Consider the following 15393-nt stretch of genomic DNA (forward strand, 5'->3'; position numbering starts at 1 on the left):
GCATCATATGACTAATCAGTCTATTATAAATCCAGTGGCACTTTACGAACCCTGTCATTTTCTATGTATTTACAGGGAAGAAAAAAAACTTATGCCCTCTGCATAAGCAATTGGGAGAAAGAGTATTATCAGCATCCAAAGGCCATGCATACGGAATATTTCTTCCTCACGATTACAATCATGTAAGAGAGCCCAGCAAGATTTGAAATACCAGGAGAGGAGAAAAAAAAAGGAAAATAAAACCAGAGACAAGCGATCCTAGAGATGAGAAGGCTTGTATAGCAATTGTACTTAGAATACAATTCTGACCCCAAGAAAAAAGGAAACTGTTCTCTCCCAAAATTTATTTGCAACTAAAACCTCCATATGAAGAAGTGTTTTAAACTTAAGTGTCTAATAAAAAACACTTACATGACTCAAATCCACATCATATTTTAATTTGACATCAAGAAGCCAAACTGCAAGTGTCCATGCAAATGGAAAATCGAAGTGCTGGTTTTACCCTGTTGTGAGCCTTCAAACTCTATAGAAGAGGAGGAGCATCTATTTCACACCACGTTAGTGAGTGCTCTCTCTTTAAAAGGAAATGGTAAGCATTATTTTTATATTCTCCCTGGAAAACATGGATATTGAAGCCTTGCCAGTCAGCTCCTGAATTTGTTCTTATCAGCAAATCTACAAGCTGGTTATGGGCAAGATCAGACCATGTTAGGTGCTGTACAAGCACAGAAGGATAATCTTGCTCCAAAGACCAATTACACGCAAAATAAATAACTAGACAATAATGATCAAGATGACAGGCTGAGGCCTTGGCACTCCAGACACCTCCTGCTGCCAAGTTTTTGTTTGTGTATGACAGATATGACAGCAACGAAGAGATTTAAAGAGGGCTTTGAAAGAGCTTAGCAAGTTAGTTTTCAGGCTGCTTCTGGAATGAAGAAGCAAGTCAGAAAACCAAAGGCTTGGTCTGAAAAAAAAAATCAGCAACTGGTGAGAGGAGAACTAGCGGGTCAGTCAAAATCCTCAAAATCCAGTAAGCATCAATCTTTTACACTGAGATATATGGAAGGAGACATTATCTGTATAAAAATAAGATGCGTGTATGTGAGGCATGATTTTTCTCTAACGTTAACAAAGCGTCTTTTCAAACAAATATACATTAGATGTCAAAGTGTTAACAAAATGGATACGTGTCAGATCAGTCTTCTCTGTTTCTGGTAACTCAGAGATCCTAGCAATGCTGCTGTTCTAAACCAAATGCTACAGACCTTTCAACCTTTCACATCACAGCCCCAGCCACAGTCAAGATCAGCTTCACTGTTACTCCCAACTGAACACTACCATTACAAATGCTTTTTATACAAAATATATTTCTTAAAATGAACAGCCAATGTAATTAACGCACGGGTAGTACCTTACTCATTTAATGAAGCACTAATTCCATTCTACCACAATCCTGTCTTTTAGCCTGGATTTCAAGAAGGACTAAGTGAAATCCAAGCAAAGTGGACATGCTCAGCTAGCCAGGAGCATAACTCAGGCTAATGAATTGTGCTGAATGCCTGAACTGCTTACCCATATCAATTGTAAGCTAACAAAAGTTAAAGAAAGGGGATGCTATGGATTGGAACACATTTGTTTTTCTAAGAAAACATGAGTTACCACACAAAAACAGATGCACAGGAAATAGTCAAACTACTTATTTTATTACTTCTTTCCTGCAAAAAAAAGCTCAGGCCAAGGACAATAAAATCGTTCCACTCAGTCTTACCTGGACAAGCTCTCTGTATGCAGACTTTGCCAAGTTATAGGGCACCAGAAGATTTGATGCCAGAAAGTAGAGAACTTCCAAACCAGTGAAAATCATGGCAAATTTGTTGATGATGACGATGGTTTCCAACGGGACAAGGCAGAGCCGTGCCAGCAGAGGGAGCATGTGAGCAGAGAAGAGCCAGATCTGTTTTGTTTTCATGACGCAGGAGCAGAGCGTACATACCACCAGCTGACCTGAAAACGAGACAGAGTCTTTTATAATCAAGCTGATTATCCCCTTCAGGAAAAACGTATTTTAATTCGTTATCTTCCCCTAACACAGTTATCAACATCCAGCATATTATGACAGCTCTAACTAGGACATATCTGTTACGAAACTGGGCTCCTCTGCATCTTCTGCTGGGTCATAAAACTTACAATTTTCAAACTATGTGAAGTGTATGCTTTCACTATACAGATTAGTGAGATGTTAACCCAAAACACGCAGAATCATATTCAGATTAATACGAAGTCCCAGGAGTAAATCATGCTGTGGATGACTTGACAAGTCACCCCTTTTTTTTTCCCCATAACATACGAGCTCAGCCTAAATCCCACCAGTATCTTTGTGCACAGCAGAGGCTTTTCTGAAGCCCAGCTATATGACTATTTCATCCTGATCCATGCAAAACAGTAATCAGAGGTCCCAAATGGCTTTTGGAACAACAATATTTATACTGTCAAGAGGAATTACAGGCCAAGAACACTAACAGGAGACAGCCAGGTCAGCAGCTGAGACTTCAATAATTTCATAATGCCCTGGGGCAGTTGCTCAAAATTATCAGTGAAGCTTGCAAGTGACAGATAATTAACACCTAAATTCTCTTTAACAGTTGGTGGGGGCACAAGAATGTCTTTCTCACATACACAGAGATTTGGAGGATGATATTTCTAGAGCAGACCCCTCCCGTATAACTGCTCCCATTACAGTCAGTGGAACCTGCACCCTTTATCTCAGAGGAAGCAGACTGGAGCCAAATTTACATTGTCTGGGTAAGAACATTTCTCACTCATCATTTTGCAGTAAGAGAAATGCTTGTTTCACTGTTTAAAAGCAGAACCTTGTGAACTGACACAGGTGGTGAACATCTGGAAGCCATGCTACATGGTACCAAACCCAAGTGTTTATGGGCTGCTTTGGACCCCCCCCCCCCAACACTAATCTGTGTGTTTCGCAGCTCTTGGCGGAACCAGGAGCTAGCCTTAGCAAAGCACAGCGTAACAAAGCCAAGACCAGAACATCTCTAGGCCTCAGCTAACTCCATGTGCTCACATAACCTTATGGACCTTGTAAGCCCTTCTGGACGCCTTAGGGAGGGAAATTGGGAGAGGAGAAATAGAACCAGCATTTCTCTCATCCTGCCCAACTTCCCCACCCAGTAAAGGCCTTCTGCTTTCAAAATAACTGGAGCCAAACTGAAAGCAGACCTCTAAACTCTACCACTTAAACATACAAAGGTCTTCCTCCTTCACACTGTCCTCTTTCAAGTTTAAATCCTACCCTCAATTTGCTAGGTGTAGTTTTGAATTACCTTGAGTCTTTTCAGAACAAGCACGCTTGCTTTCAGCAAGATATATTACCGGTATTTTGGGTCATGAGCCTCTGAGAAAGTTACTCTACTCATCATTCAACAGACTCCAGCTCTGAAGCACTCTCTCTGCTCTGTTGTTCTCTGCCCACACGCAGGTTGCTACAACCCCAGTTAAGACACCACCAGCACGCTGCTGTGCCGTAACGTTCGGGGCCTGGCACAATCGGCCAGCAAGGATTTCTGCGACTCATGGTAACTAAGGCAACCCAGCTTCACACACAAAGGGACACCAACACCAGCTTCTGATATGTTCTTCAGGATTTAGTAAGCGTCGTCATCTGAAACGGAATGCTGTAACCCACCACACTTAACAATCCGGTGCTCCCTGGGATAACTGTGGGGTTCTCCAGTCACGAAATAGGACCTCTGGTTCCAGTCTCACCTCATAGAAGAGCAACCCCTGCTTTCCTCCAGGTGTGACGTGCCAAGGGTGCTGGTCATGTCTGCTAAGCATTCTCTGCTTCCTACGTCTTCAGTCTAAACACTGCTTGGAAGTCACTTGTCAGGGAAAAGAGACCTGTGCACCATCAAGTGAAACACATGGAGCACTTGCTCTTGAGGCCTTGAGCTCCCTCCCAAAGCTTGCCTTGCTGATTCTCAGCCCTTTCAGGAAGGGCCCAAACAGGCAACGGAGCTTTTAGTGACAGGTACTTCTCATTTTTAACGGGGTAGCAGCACCTTCCTTCAGGACCACCTCTCTGTGCCGTACATCATAGCTTATCTCCAAGTAGGGCTGTACACGGTGAGAGATCGCATACATGGCTGCAGTTCCAGTCAGAAGAAATTACCTTGTAACTCATACCACATCACCAAAAAACTTAAATCCTCAAGCTACCTGCTGAGACTAGTAAATCCAGCTGAACAGTTGCACTCTGTAAACTTCGATGCTGTGGACTGAAGACTGCCAGACAGAGCTAATGAGCCCAACATCTGGAACCCTGCTGCAGGACACCATGCTCCTCTGCTAGGGAATGAAGCAATAAGGAAGAAATCTATTGCCTTAAGTTCCTGCCTGTTCTTTTCCCTTCCCCAAACCTCCACAAATACATTAAACCATGCTGACAGACAGCCAAAGCCTCTCAGCTAGTAAGCTAATGGAAAATGTGCGGTAAGCCAGCCGATGTGGTAGAGTCACTCCCACTTTTAGAAGGGAGCTCTTTACTTCACTCTCCGTTTTAAAAAGCTGATGTTACCAAATTCCCTGGTTACCACATTAACTGCCTGACAAAAAGCAGGATGTCTCCAAGTTAATATACGCTCCCACTACTGTGCACTAAGAACTAAGAAAAAAAAAATCTTCAGGGTAGCATCACTTCAAAACCACGCAGCTTTGCAACATAACAGCTGATGTTCTCACAAGGTGGAACACTCATCCAAGAGGCAGTCTTCTCAGCTGTTTATTTCTTCCATCCAGCATGACGAGCAACTTCAGAGCATATTAGTAACCCTAGTTAATAGTTATTGGACTGAATTAGGTCTGGGGGAAGAACTGACCGAGAGTGCCCATCCAAAAAGCACTAATGAATATAACCATTACTAAAGATTAAATTTGAGACCCAAGTGGCATACTGTACTCCACCCTTTTAATTCTGACCACAGCTTTTGGGTGACAGATCTCTATCAGCAGCATGATTATTCCCCATGCACCTGCCTCAGTGCCTTTGTCAACAATGCTACACAACAATGCTCTGGCAGAACACACAAGAAAAAGACGGAGCAAGGCACCCATATGTATTAATTTTGCTGCAAAGATGACAGTTCAGTGCAGTACACTCCCGAGACATGGCAGACTGCACTGGATAAACACCTCAGTGTGTAACAAATTTGAGAAAGTATTTCATATTTACACAAAAACTGTCAAGCCTCAAAGCCCACTTACGTAGGACTTCCCCAAAGAAGACCATTTGCCATCAAGACTAGAATTAGACTTTCAAGTTGACTTTAAAAGAACAGGAAAAATTAATAATGAGGATATTATTAAAAATTAATAATTTATTATTATAAAATTAATAATGAGGATACACACACTTGCTAGTACAGTCAAGTACCTATTTTTGAAAAACAATTACAATAAGCAGACACTTCAGTCTGCCCCCCAGTACAACCCGACACTGAATTGGACAAATACAGCTGTATCATCTTTTTCTAGCTCACACATAATCCACACGAAACCTGAATGATGCATCCTGGGATACTGATGGGCTACGACTCCCGGTTTAGTTTCTGCATAACCGTTACTGAATGGCATAACGCCTCCTGACCTCTTCCTGCCCGGTCCTGCCTGCTGCTTTGTGAAGCTCTCTGAGGGATTCTGCTTTAGCACGGGACCCTGCATCGCACCTGAGAGAGATTCAAAGAACTAATTACAAACATTTTCTCGCTGAAACATACTAAAGGCTTTCGCTGTACTTTGGTGTCATTCCACAAGACAGCAAAATTTAGCATACCTAGAAATTCAGAAGAGAGGCAAAGTGATCTCTAAATATTTCCTTTTCTTGGAAAACACCAACGTTATTTCTATATAAAAATATTAAAAGCAACGACAAATCCCAAATTTAAAAGTGGGGATGAAGTGGGGATGCTGGCAGGCAGGGAATGTATATATTCTGCTAGACCTAACATACTGGAAAGAAGTAAGCTCATTTAAATCTCTCAGTAGCAGCTGCAAGTAAACAGGAAGCAGCTGAGTTTTGTCAACAGTCCACGGCTGACTAAATCTGTCAATAATCTGATGAAAACCATAGACCTTAGTGAAAGGAATTAGAGAAGGTTTTTCTTCTGACTTTGTCTTTGGCTTATTTTTAAAATACACACAGCGCGTGCATTCCAATATCCTCTCAGCAGAGCATATGGTACGGTGTAGCAACCTTAACACTGAATTTATTCTCTTCCAAAATCCATCTGAGAGGGGAGGGTAAGGGAAGAGCGTAGAAAGCCCAATTCTTTAGGACTTTACCTAAACATCTCAAAGTAGTAGTCATCTCTGCCTTTCATGAAACACAATTTAAATGTAGTTTTGAGCTGTTACTCCTTAATGCTTTCATTAGAAACAGCCCCGGAAGTCGATTTAAAAATAAACAGAAGTAGCCTGTAGGCCCATGCACACATCCACAAACCTATTGCCCCTGTTTTTTTTTGTAAGAGAGTGAAAACACTTATCTATAAAGACAATACAGAATAAATGCCTGTACAACGCTTCCAAAGATAAAAATACTATTGAAATTTCTACAGGACTTTCCATCCAAGGAGTTTTCCAGACAGACAATCCAGTCATGCTGAACCAGACTGCGAGTCTCAGAAGAACACGGAGGCAGAATGCTGTATTTAGGAAGCATAATTCTAGAAATAGTAAATACAGAAGTACTAAACAATCTCAGTAATATTTGTTGAAAGAAATTATATGCTATCAGAAGTGTTCTGCTACTACAAACTGAAGTGATTGCTTACACGAGATCCTTGGATCTTTCTCCTTTCATTCCTTATGCCTTGATGCTATCATAGGGATAGACAGGGATACAGAGAAAAAAAAAAGCTTTCTTTTAAAAATACCTGATGTGCCTACTGGGGTAAACTAACTCCTTTAAGAACTTCTGATTTCACCCAAACTCCTGGGCATGAATTTAAAGTGCGTCTATAAGAAAATATACACAATCTACTTTCCCTACTCTACCAATTTACAACACATTTCTAATTTCAGATCCACAGTTAGGAAGAACACAGCACAGACAAGCATGAATTTCAATAAACTGCACCTTTACAAAAGTGTAATGGGTTGATTAGGAAGCCCGTATAAATCTGAAAGATTTAAGTCTAACATTAAATTTTAAAAAACTCCAAAACAGATCTAAAGTAAGGAATTGTTGGTAAATTAATGGCACATACAGAGCCAAGCAGGACACATCTACCCTTCCATACTTCTTGCAATATTAATGAGGATCACAGCTACTAAAAGTGACACAGAAATTTGAAACCAAGAGGTGAAACACGCACAGGTTTCCATGAAGAGAATTAGGCAGAGCTCTCCCCTGCATCACAAATATCTAAATCACTTACCTACTAAAGCAGTCATGAAACGATTCATTGAGAGAGGCTCCAAGTACATTGGCCCTTCATACCCTGATTCCAATTCACTTCTCACATAATCCCTAAAAAAAAATAAAACCACAAAAATATTAAGATCCTTCTGACCAGACAAGAAGCAATTCACTCATTCCACAGACACGTAACCTCAGTGTATGTTACAGTCAATTAAGTAAATTACGAAAAGCAATATTAACACTACTGTTATGGCAGCCTCAGTGATCAAAGGATCTAACCGAAGCATGACTTTAGCGAGAGATGTATTATCTGTAATTAGACTCACTGTCACAGCTGTAAAAGTCCTTTGGGACACCCAAGCTGCTCTTCAGAAGGTGGCCTGAAACTGCTTATTGACAAAGCCTCTTAAGCACATTCCATTTTTAAGTTCCCTTATTAAGTGGTTCTTCTTCCTAATCTTAATTTCTTTTCCCACCAGCTTCATGTGAAAAGGTCTTCCAACGTAATGGTCACAGTGTTTTGCACCAATCTCTTTGCACTGTTTTAAAAAATAGCTATGAAGGCAAAGTGACAATCACAGAAGACCAGGGACAGGGTTGCTTCATAATCCTTATATCCAACAAGATTTCAAAAATTTGACTCTATCCTAGGGAAATCAGGGGGACCAACTGGATGCCCTCAAACCAAGGGACCACAAGTGGCAGACGGAGTCTGAAAATCTGACGGTACATCTGTAACTTCTCTCAGAAGTGGGCTAGGAGGGGGGGGGCTCAGGAAATCAAAGAAAAAAGTAAGAACCCTAGGAGAGCGGGCACTCTGCCTGCTGTTGGTGATCATCTCATCTCCACTTTCGAGCAGGCTAACCTGTGTAACAGCAATGCAAGTCAAATACAAACTTCACACAAAGAGCAAACATTTTGCACTTTCAGAAGATAATCCTGGAACAGAAGGGCAGTAATTCTCCAATGGCTCGTTAATCCCCTGCCATGAGACAGCGGGCGATCCTCGTGACCCTGCGGATCCGCATCTTCAGCCCCTTTTTCTGCCTCGTCTTGAGACCCTCCGGTACCCACTCCTCGCGTGGCTGCTGCTGCACCTCGTTGTGACCCTGCCAACTCTGCCGGCAGCAGCACCACAGCCCCTGCTCCCATCTGGCCGAGACTGTCCGGCCGTTCGCGTCCAGCTGCAGCACGTCCCAGGAATGCCAGACACACACATTCAGCTGACCCCGCGTGGAGCTAGCAGAGTCTGTTTGCTCGAGGGGCATGGCACGACAGAATTACGTATTTATTTACATCAGTCAGGCAATCCACACCTGCTGCAAACAGATGCAGGCAAAGCAAAGCAAGCAAGACTGGAAATGACAACCAATGTACGAATTGCTCTTTATACTTCAAGTGGAAAAAAAAAATGCAAGGCAGTGCTACTGGAAGCATCCGCTTTTCCCCAGAAATGTGGAAAAACACTCTGGTTCTAGCATCATCTCGCTACTCCAAGCTAAGGTATTCGCATTTTCATTTGCAAAAACTCTCTGGAATTCAAGACATAAATCTCAAAGTACTAAAACAAACACTTCAAAGCCTGTTCTTCATAGCTGACAACGCTGCCTACTCACAGCAGCTTTTCAAGTGTCATAGTATATGCGAGGTATGTCGACATGGGCTCTTTAGTCTGTAACCTACAATTAAAAACACATGAAGATGGAAAAGGCAGCTAAGATGACTGATTCTGCATAGAACATTTCCCCTTGTTATCAAGCCAAAGATAAGCACAAGGGGTTTTTTCAACCTTTAAACACGCAAAAGGATGTAATCTTTGGGACGAAGTTGTGTATTTTTGTTTACGCGAATCTGCAGAAAACACTTTCTGACAGCATTTGCAAAGCAGACAGGATAATCCATCAGAGTTGGAGAGAGGAAAAAAAAAAAAAGCCCCACCACAGATTTTCTCTGAATTTGCAACATGCTGAAGATGGCTTTTTGTATTAGCAATATCATGCTCCATCCTCAAATTGAAGGTGAAAATGCTGGCTATTTCTAAATTGCTAGAAGGAAAGCAGTGAAGACATCAAGCTTTTTCTACATCTGTCAGGAAACAGGTTACAAAATCATCCAGAATACCAACTGTAGCGAGAAAACCTTGCACAACTTAGCCAAGATGTACCACCAAAGCTGCACGTATAGTTGGTTCGTTTACAGCAGGAACGTGTCTGGAGACGACCCAAATCCTCCCAAGCTACATTTCTTGCCCTTGTCTGATTCAGTCATCTGCACAGAGGACTATACTTGGCTTCACTCTTTAAGTACCTTTCTTTAATTGAGAGTTTAAGGCCTGCCAGCCTAGAGAAGCAATGCTTTAAGGTCTCCTAAATTTTTTAAACAGTATTTGTAGATGATGTCTAAATAAGAAAAAGCAGTGATTCTCTTACTACGAGTGCAAACACAAGGATCTTTTGGCACAGACACCAATCAGAAGATGCCTGGAACAGCTGCAGTGCCATACAAGATGCTGAGAAGAGCAAGTGCATGCACTCAATTTTGATCAATTAAAACTGTATTAAGCTGCAGCTTTTACATCGGGGAATTGTTCACTTTACTGCAGCAATGTAAGAAAACAAGAATGCTAAAATCATTATTTACTAGTTAATGAAATGACTGAAACTACGTTATTACTTCAGAAAATTAGGGCGTAAGAATAAAACTGAGATCAGATCGCCTGCTGTTTATTCTGTGGATGCACTCCCAGCCTCATTTAATCAAACTGCTGGACTGTTAACATATAATCACGGCCAGCCACGACTAGCATTGCTCTGAAAAGGTAAAGAGATACAGTGCCTCACACATGACCCCTTTTTTGTTACTGAAAGCACAGAAAGGTCTTCTGTTACTAAAGATGTGCTTTGTAATTGACAGGCATAAGGAACTGGGGTTATCTGACCTGAGTCATATTGCCGGCATTTACTGTGGCTGATTAATCTTCGCTGTTAACATCAAACACACACAGTCGTAGGTATTGAATGGCTACAGATATCCTTAAAATTAAAAACATCTTTAAAGATTATCCATAAGTAATGATTCAGTCCCTTGCTCCCTGCCTTCTCCTCCTTCTCCCCCTCCCACTCCCTCTCCTCAAATCTTCTCAACCTAAGCTCTATCAGGTTCAACATCTGGAATGTAATCATAACAAAACAGCAAAACATGAAATAATCTAAGAATGCTTTTTTTTTTTTTAAGCATAAACAGCATGTTTAATTGCATCGTTTCTTTTCTGCACGATAACTGCATCATTTCTTTTCCCCAGTTTTATTGTTGCAACTGGGGAGAAGAAATGTGATCCTTTTAAGCAAGACATTCATGCAGCTACATAAAAAAAGAAAAAAAAATACATTTTCCTTGTCAAGAGCGGCAGGATTTTATTTTCTAAAGCTGACTTCTCCTTTTTCCATAAACAGATGGTGAATTATCTCTACCCAAATTGCCAGGCTAACATGTCACATATAAACGCAGCGCCGCCTTGGACTCTCCCAAGTGCTCATGAGCATTAGCTAATCAATCCGCACACATTAAGGTAAGTCCCAGTTTTGCAGATGAGGAAGCAAACGCTAAGAAGTTAAGTGATTGTCAAGGTCACACAGACCTGGAAGTCTGAAGTCAGAGCTTAACTATAAAATTCAGATCTTCTTATTCCTAGACTTGCAGCTGAACCACAAGCTATTTCTGGGTGGAAAAACAGCACTGAAAGCTGCAGTCTTTCAACAGCTCAGAATTTCCAGGACACTGCAGAGTCACAAGTGCCAGCTGATTTTGGTCTTGTTCTATAATTTGCATTAACCAAACTGGCCTCAATATGGGATCTCTTCATCCGTCTTAAATAGCATCCCAACTGGTAGCGTACGAGCAGTGCACTGCAAGTTTTCAGTTCTAAGCAGATTTATTAACAACAAAAAAAATCAGGAACAGTTTGCACATGTGATTTCTGTATGTCTTACCATGATCAGCCTGCTAAATAGAGACGTCAGTTGGAATTGGATAGCCTCATCAATAAGAGGTACAGCTCCAGTAACACAGTTCGTCTGTGTTAGTTACACTTCACTATTTTCAGTATGAAAACTAATTGGATTCAAAAATTCTTTTGAAAAGCTAATTCAGGTGTCACTCCCTGCATTATACAAAGGCTGGTGCTGAGATCCCCTTGAACAGTGCTTCCTTCCAAACCAAGTCAGTTTTATATCTAGGGAATGGGTAAGCACACTCTAAAGTGCTAGAAGCTGCATTTGCTATGCAAAATAGCTAGGGAATACTGCTGGACTATTTGAATCTCAGACATCTTTTAATTAAATATTTTTGTGCCAGTTGATGCAAGATTTAATTAAAGTCTTTATTAACACACTCCAGAAGTATCAAGTAGAGGAAGTTTAGTAAGAGCACACCAAACAGTCCAAGCAATAGTTATCCAACATGTTTCAATGAAGCCTGTAATTCTCAAAGCGATACCAGTTATAATTCACATTACGGAGAAAAGCAAACAATAAAGAACTATTAAAATCAAATAATGTTATTCTTTAATGTATCAACCGAAATCCATACCATCCTCCTTTCTTTTGAAAGATTTAAAGATCCAAAATGGCTTAAGGATCTCTAGCTATAAATATTCTGGACCAAACCCTGTATCTGATGGGCATCTGTTACCAGCTTTACTTTTATTTCAACACAAGCTCTTAAATAATGTTTAGGCTGCTTTTTCTAATAAGTAAGCCTTTAACTCTAAGAGAAACACCCACAAACTGTATCTATAAAAACTCAGGACTCCCCTGAGGATGATAAAAAAAACCCCTTTCCTTCCTACCCAGTAAATAAGAGGCCATAATTCCTCTCTTGCATCCTCATCCATTCAAGAAATCATTAACTGAAACTCTGACAGCCACAACATTGACATGTCAAGTCACCACAAAGCCTTCCTTAACACTCCCCTGAGCTGCAACGTACTGCATAAGAGATATTCCAGCAAATGCTTTGGAACAACGATTTTGATGCAGAAATAGCAAACCTATTACTTCACTTAAATCAATCAAAAGCACATTTTTAAATGTTTCCCATCAGCAGGCACCAAAATAAATCAGGCTCAAGTCCACATTTTCAAAACTTCCCATGTAAAGACATTAATGTGAGGGCACTCTCTTTGGTTCCAATTAAACATCTTGTCAGTACGAAAGTTTACATTGGCTTTCAACAGATTTGGCTGGAGCCAAACAAAGGAAGATGATCTACTTTGTCCTGCCTTTCTCACAGTTTTCCAGCCTCTTGCTTTGTGTTTTAAATCCAAATACCTTTCTTTTTGTTTTCACTGTAAAATATATTACACAAAGATGAATTTAGGAATCAATTCCACCGTTACTTTACTTTTACCAACTTCCACAGCTATTTTCTCCCTCCTCCTAGGTGCCAGGAAATTGAAGGTAACATCCTGTCTGCTTTGTAAAACAGTCCAGTGTTGAAAGCATGTAAACCGAGCCATTGAGTAAGTCAGATTACTACATCAGAGACAACATTTCGTCCTGTAGTGCTTTCTCTTAGATTAATGGGCATTACACTCCACACAAAAGCAGCTCAAAACTCCTTTAAGTCAACAAAAATACACCAGAACTACTTGACAGCACATTTAATTCCATGAACTTTTTCACAATAAACGGCATGATATATTTAGGTGTCTGGCATAGAAAAAAGTGCCTCCATAAAACCAGACCTAACCCACTTGCAGAAGATATTAACAAAGCATCAGTTACATTTTTAAATCCCAAATAAAACTAACAAATCTAACCCATTTATTCCTACCTGGAAATCTGGTGCCCAGCATACAGCAGCAATGCAGTCAGAAAGTACAGGTAAAGCTGAACAAGGTGTTGCCTTGGTAAAGTGAGGAGCACAACACTTAAGATGTAACCTGTAACAGAAAGCAGAGGTTGACGTTTCAAAAAACACTATTTAACCTCAAGTCTCTTGAAATATGAACTAACAGTCAAGTTATTCAGATCTCTTTAATTGCCTTTGATTTCATTTGGTTTTAAAACTCAGGTACCTATATTTTCCTCTTATCAAAACAGCACACAATATATTTTTTTTTTTTGGTCATGAACAGAAATAGCTCTACCAGCTTCTGTAAAATTACATCTAGGTATCAAGCAGTGAATTTGACCTCCAGTATTTAAAGCCGACAATTATCATAACCTATGTAACTAGGGCAAAAGGCTTAGGTGTCTCTCTTGCTAGTGAAAATGAGCTTCAGTGTAGCAGGAAGAAAAAAAAGGCCTATCCCACCTAACAGCCTCAGTTATGTGATGTAAAAAATCTTTTTATTACTTTTTAAGCAAAGGACACACAGAACACTTATCCATGCTGATTATCATTACATATTTTTTATTCTTCCACTGCAGCTTCATGGCATTAAGACATTTCACATGCCCATGATTTGAGGTAGACACAGGCTCATCTCCACAGCAGTAACGTTCGAGCACATTTTAAAGCACATTGAAGCCATCAGGATGCTGCAAATCAAGGCACCTTGGCACAACCTATGGCTTATGGGCACTGACACCAGCAGTTCCCTCACTGCCTGATAGCATTTAGCAAGATTGTAGAAAAAGACCCAATGCAGATACAGGGCTGGTCTTCAAAAACACAGCCTGGCTGCTCAGCAGCTTTTACAACAAACAGAACAATGATCCTCTCTTTCCTACATGCTTTCATTAGGATACTTTATTAACATGGTACTTTGAAGTCCACAACTGGGTGGTGATGCCCATCCTCTTCCCCAGACAGGCTGAGCAGGTCAGAGACCCATCGCATGGTGCCCTGACTAATCTTTATTTCCGATCTCACCACCACAATGCAGTGCACTCATGCTCTTTTCTGAAGGTCAACTGAAGTGCCTGGCACTGAAATCCATTTAGGAAAAAAAAAAAAGCAATGGGCTAGCAACTTCCCTGCAGCTAAGAACAAAACACCAAAGGACTTGGACTGTCAATTTAAAGCTGTATCATACACATTACACTTCAAGTATCATCCATCCATTCAGCAACTCTGGGCACAGCCTTCTTAACCGAGTTAATTTATACTTTGAACTTTTTAAAACTACTTAAGAAATAATGCAACTCTAGATTAAGCACTCATAAACCTGGGACAAACAGCTACTATAAAACAACTTAGGAACATAACATGTTCCCATATTTGATAAAGATATGATTTCAAAGTCAGTATTTATGTAGAAGTATTTCAAGGCTACTTAATACTTCCCACCTTCAATAAACAATCTCTAAAATTCTGTGAATACTTAGGTCTACAAGAAGGTAACTTGCAACATGCTCCTAGAGAAGGCATCAGACCCACAGGATGCCAAGCAAAGATCGATTCAGGTATGACAGATGATGATACATGTGACTATGATAGACAAAAACCATTTACTCTCCTTCTTTCCAAAAGCTAAAATAACTGACAGTTTCTTCAATTAAAATGAAATACCACTGAAGTCACCACTACTGGTTTAGATACTGAGCAAAAACTATTTTTATTTTAATCTTTCTCAAGGGACCTGAAACCCAGCACAAGTTTCTTTCTAACACTTGTTTTACACAGAATAACGTGCTTCTAGTTAATTCAATAGTGCCAACACTCCTATCTTAGGATTTCTTAGCAAACACCAGTACGCTGGAGAATTCATCTTCTCTGTTCACCACCTTCCTTCGACCAAACAGACAAATGACAAGAGCAGGAATTTCCCAACAGAATCTCGAAGACATTTAACTAGTCTGCACCACACCACAGCTTCACCAGCTCTCTAAGCACCTGCAGACACTTTTAATATCTAGTCTCCTCTGTAATTACCACTTCCCCTTGATTGCTTAGGTAGGGACACCTCTTTGGTGCACAGCCATGCACAATTCCAGCCTTTGAGTCAA

At 40.6% G+C, this 15393-nt stretch overlaps 1 protein-coding gene across 4 annotated transcripts in view; it reads right to left on the minus strand.

Annotated features, from left to right (window-relative positions):
- RNF145 (ring finger protein 145) overlaps positions 1 to 15393 on the minus strand; it is a 44752-nt gene that overhangs the window by 13246 nt on the left and 16113 nt on the right. For 2 of the 4 annotated variants that reach the window (XM_067005463.1, XM_048080403.2), the window contains exons 3-6: positions 13274 to 13382; positions 7458 to 7549; positions 5577 to 5744; positions 1772 to 2007 (exon numbers count right to left, since the gene is read on the minus strand). In XM_067005463.1, coding sequence (XP_066861564.1) covers positions 1772 to 2007; positions 5577 to 5744; positions 7458 to 7549; positions 13274 to 13382 — 605 coding nt within the window. The remainder of the gene's footprint in view (positions 1 to 1771; positions 2008 to 5576; positions 5745 to 7457; positions 7550 to 13273; positions 13383 to 15393) is intronic. The other 2 variants (XM_067005464.1, XM_067005465.1) reach the window with 1 other exon arrangement.

The sequence above is a fragment of the Anser cygnoides genome, chromosome 14, assembly GCF_040182565.1.
Source record: "Anser cygnoides isolate HZ-2024a breed goose chromosome 14, Taihu_goose_T2T_genome, whole genome shotgun sequence".
Classification (NCBI taxonomy): domain Eukaryota; kingdom Metazoa; phylum Chordata; class Aves; order Anseriformes; family Anatidae; genus Anser; species Anser cygnoides.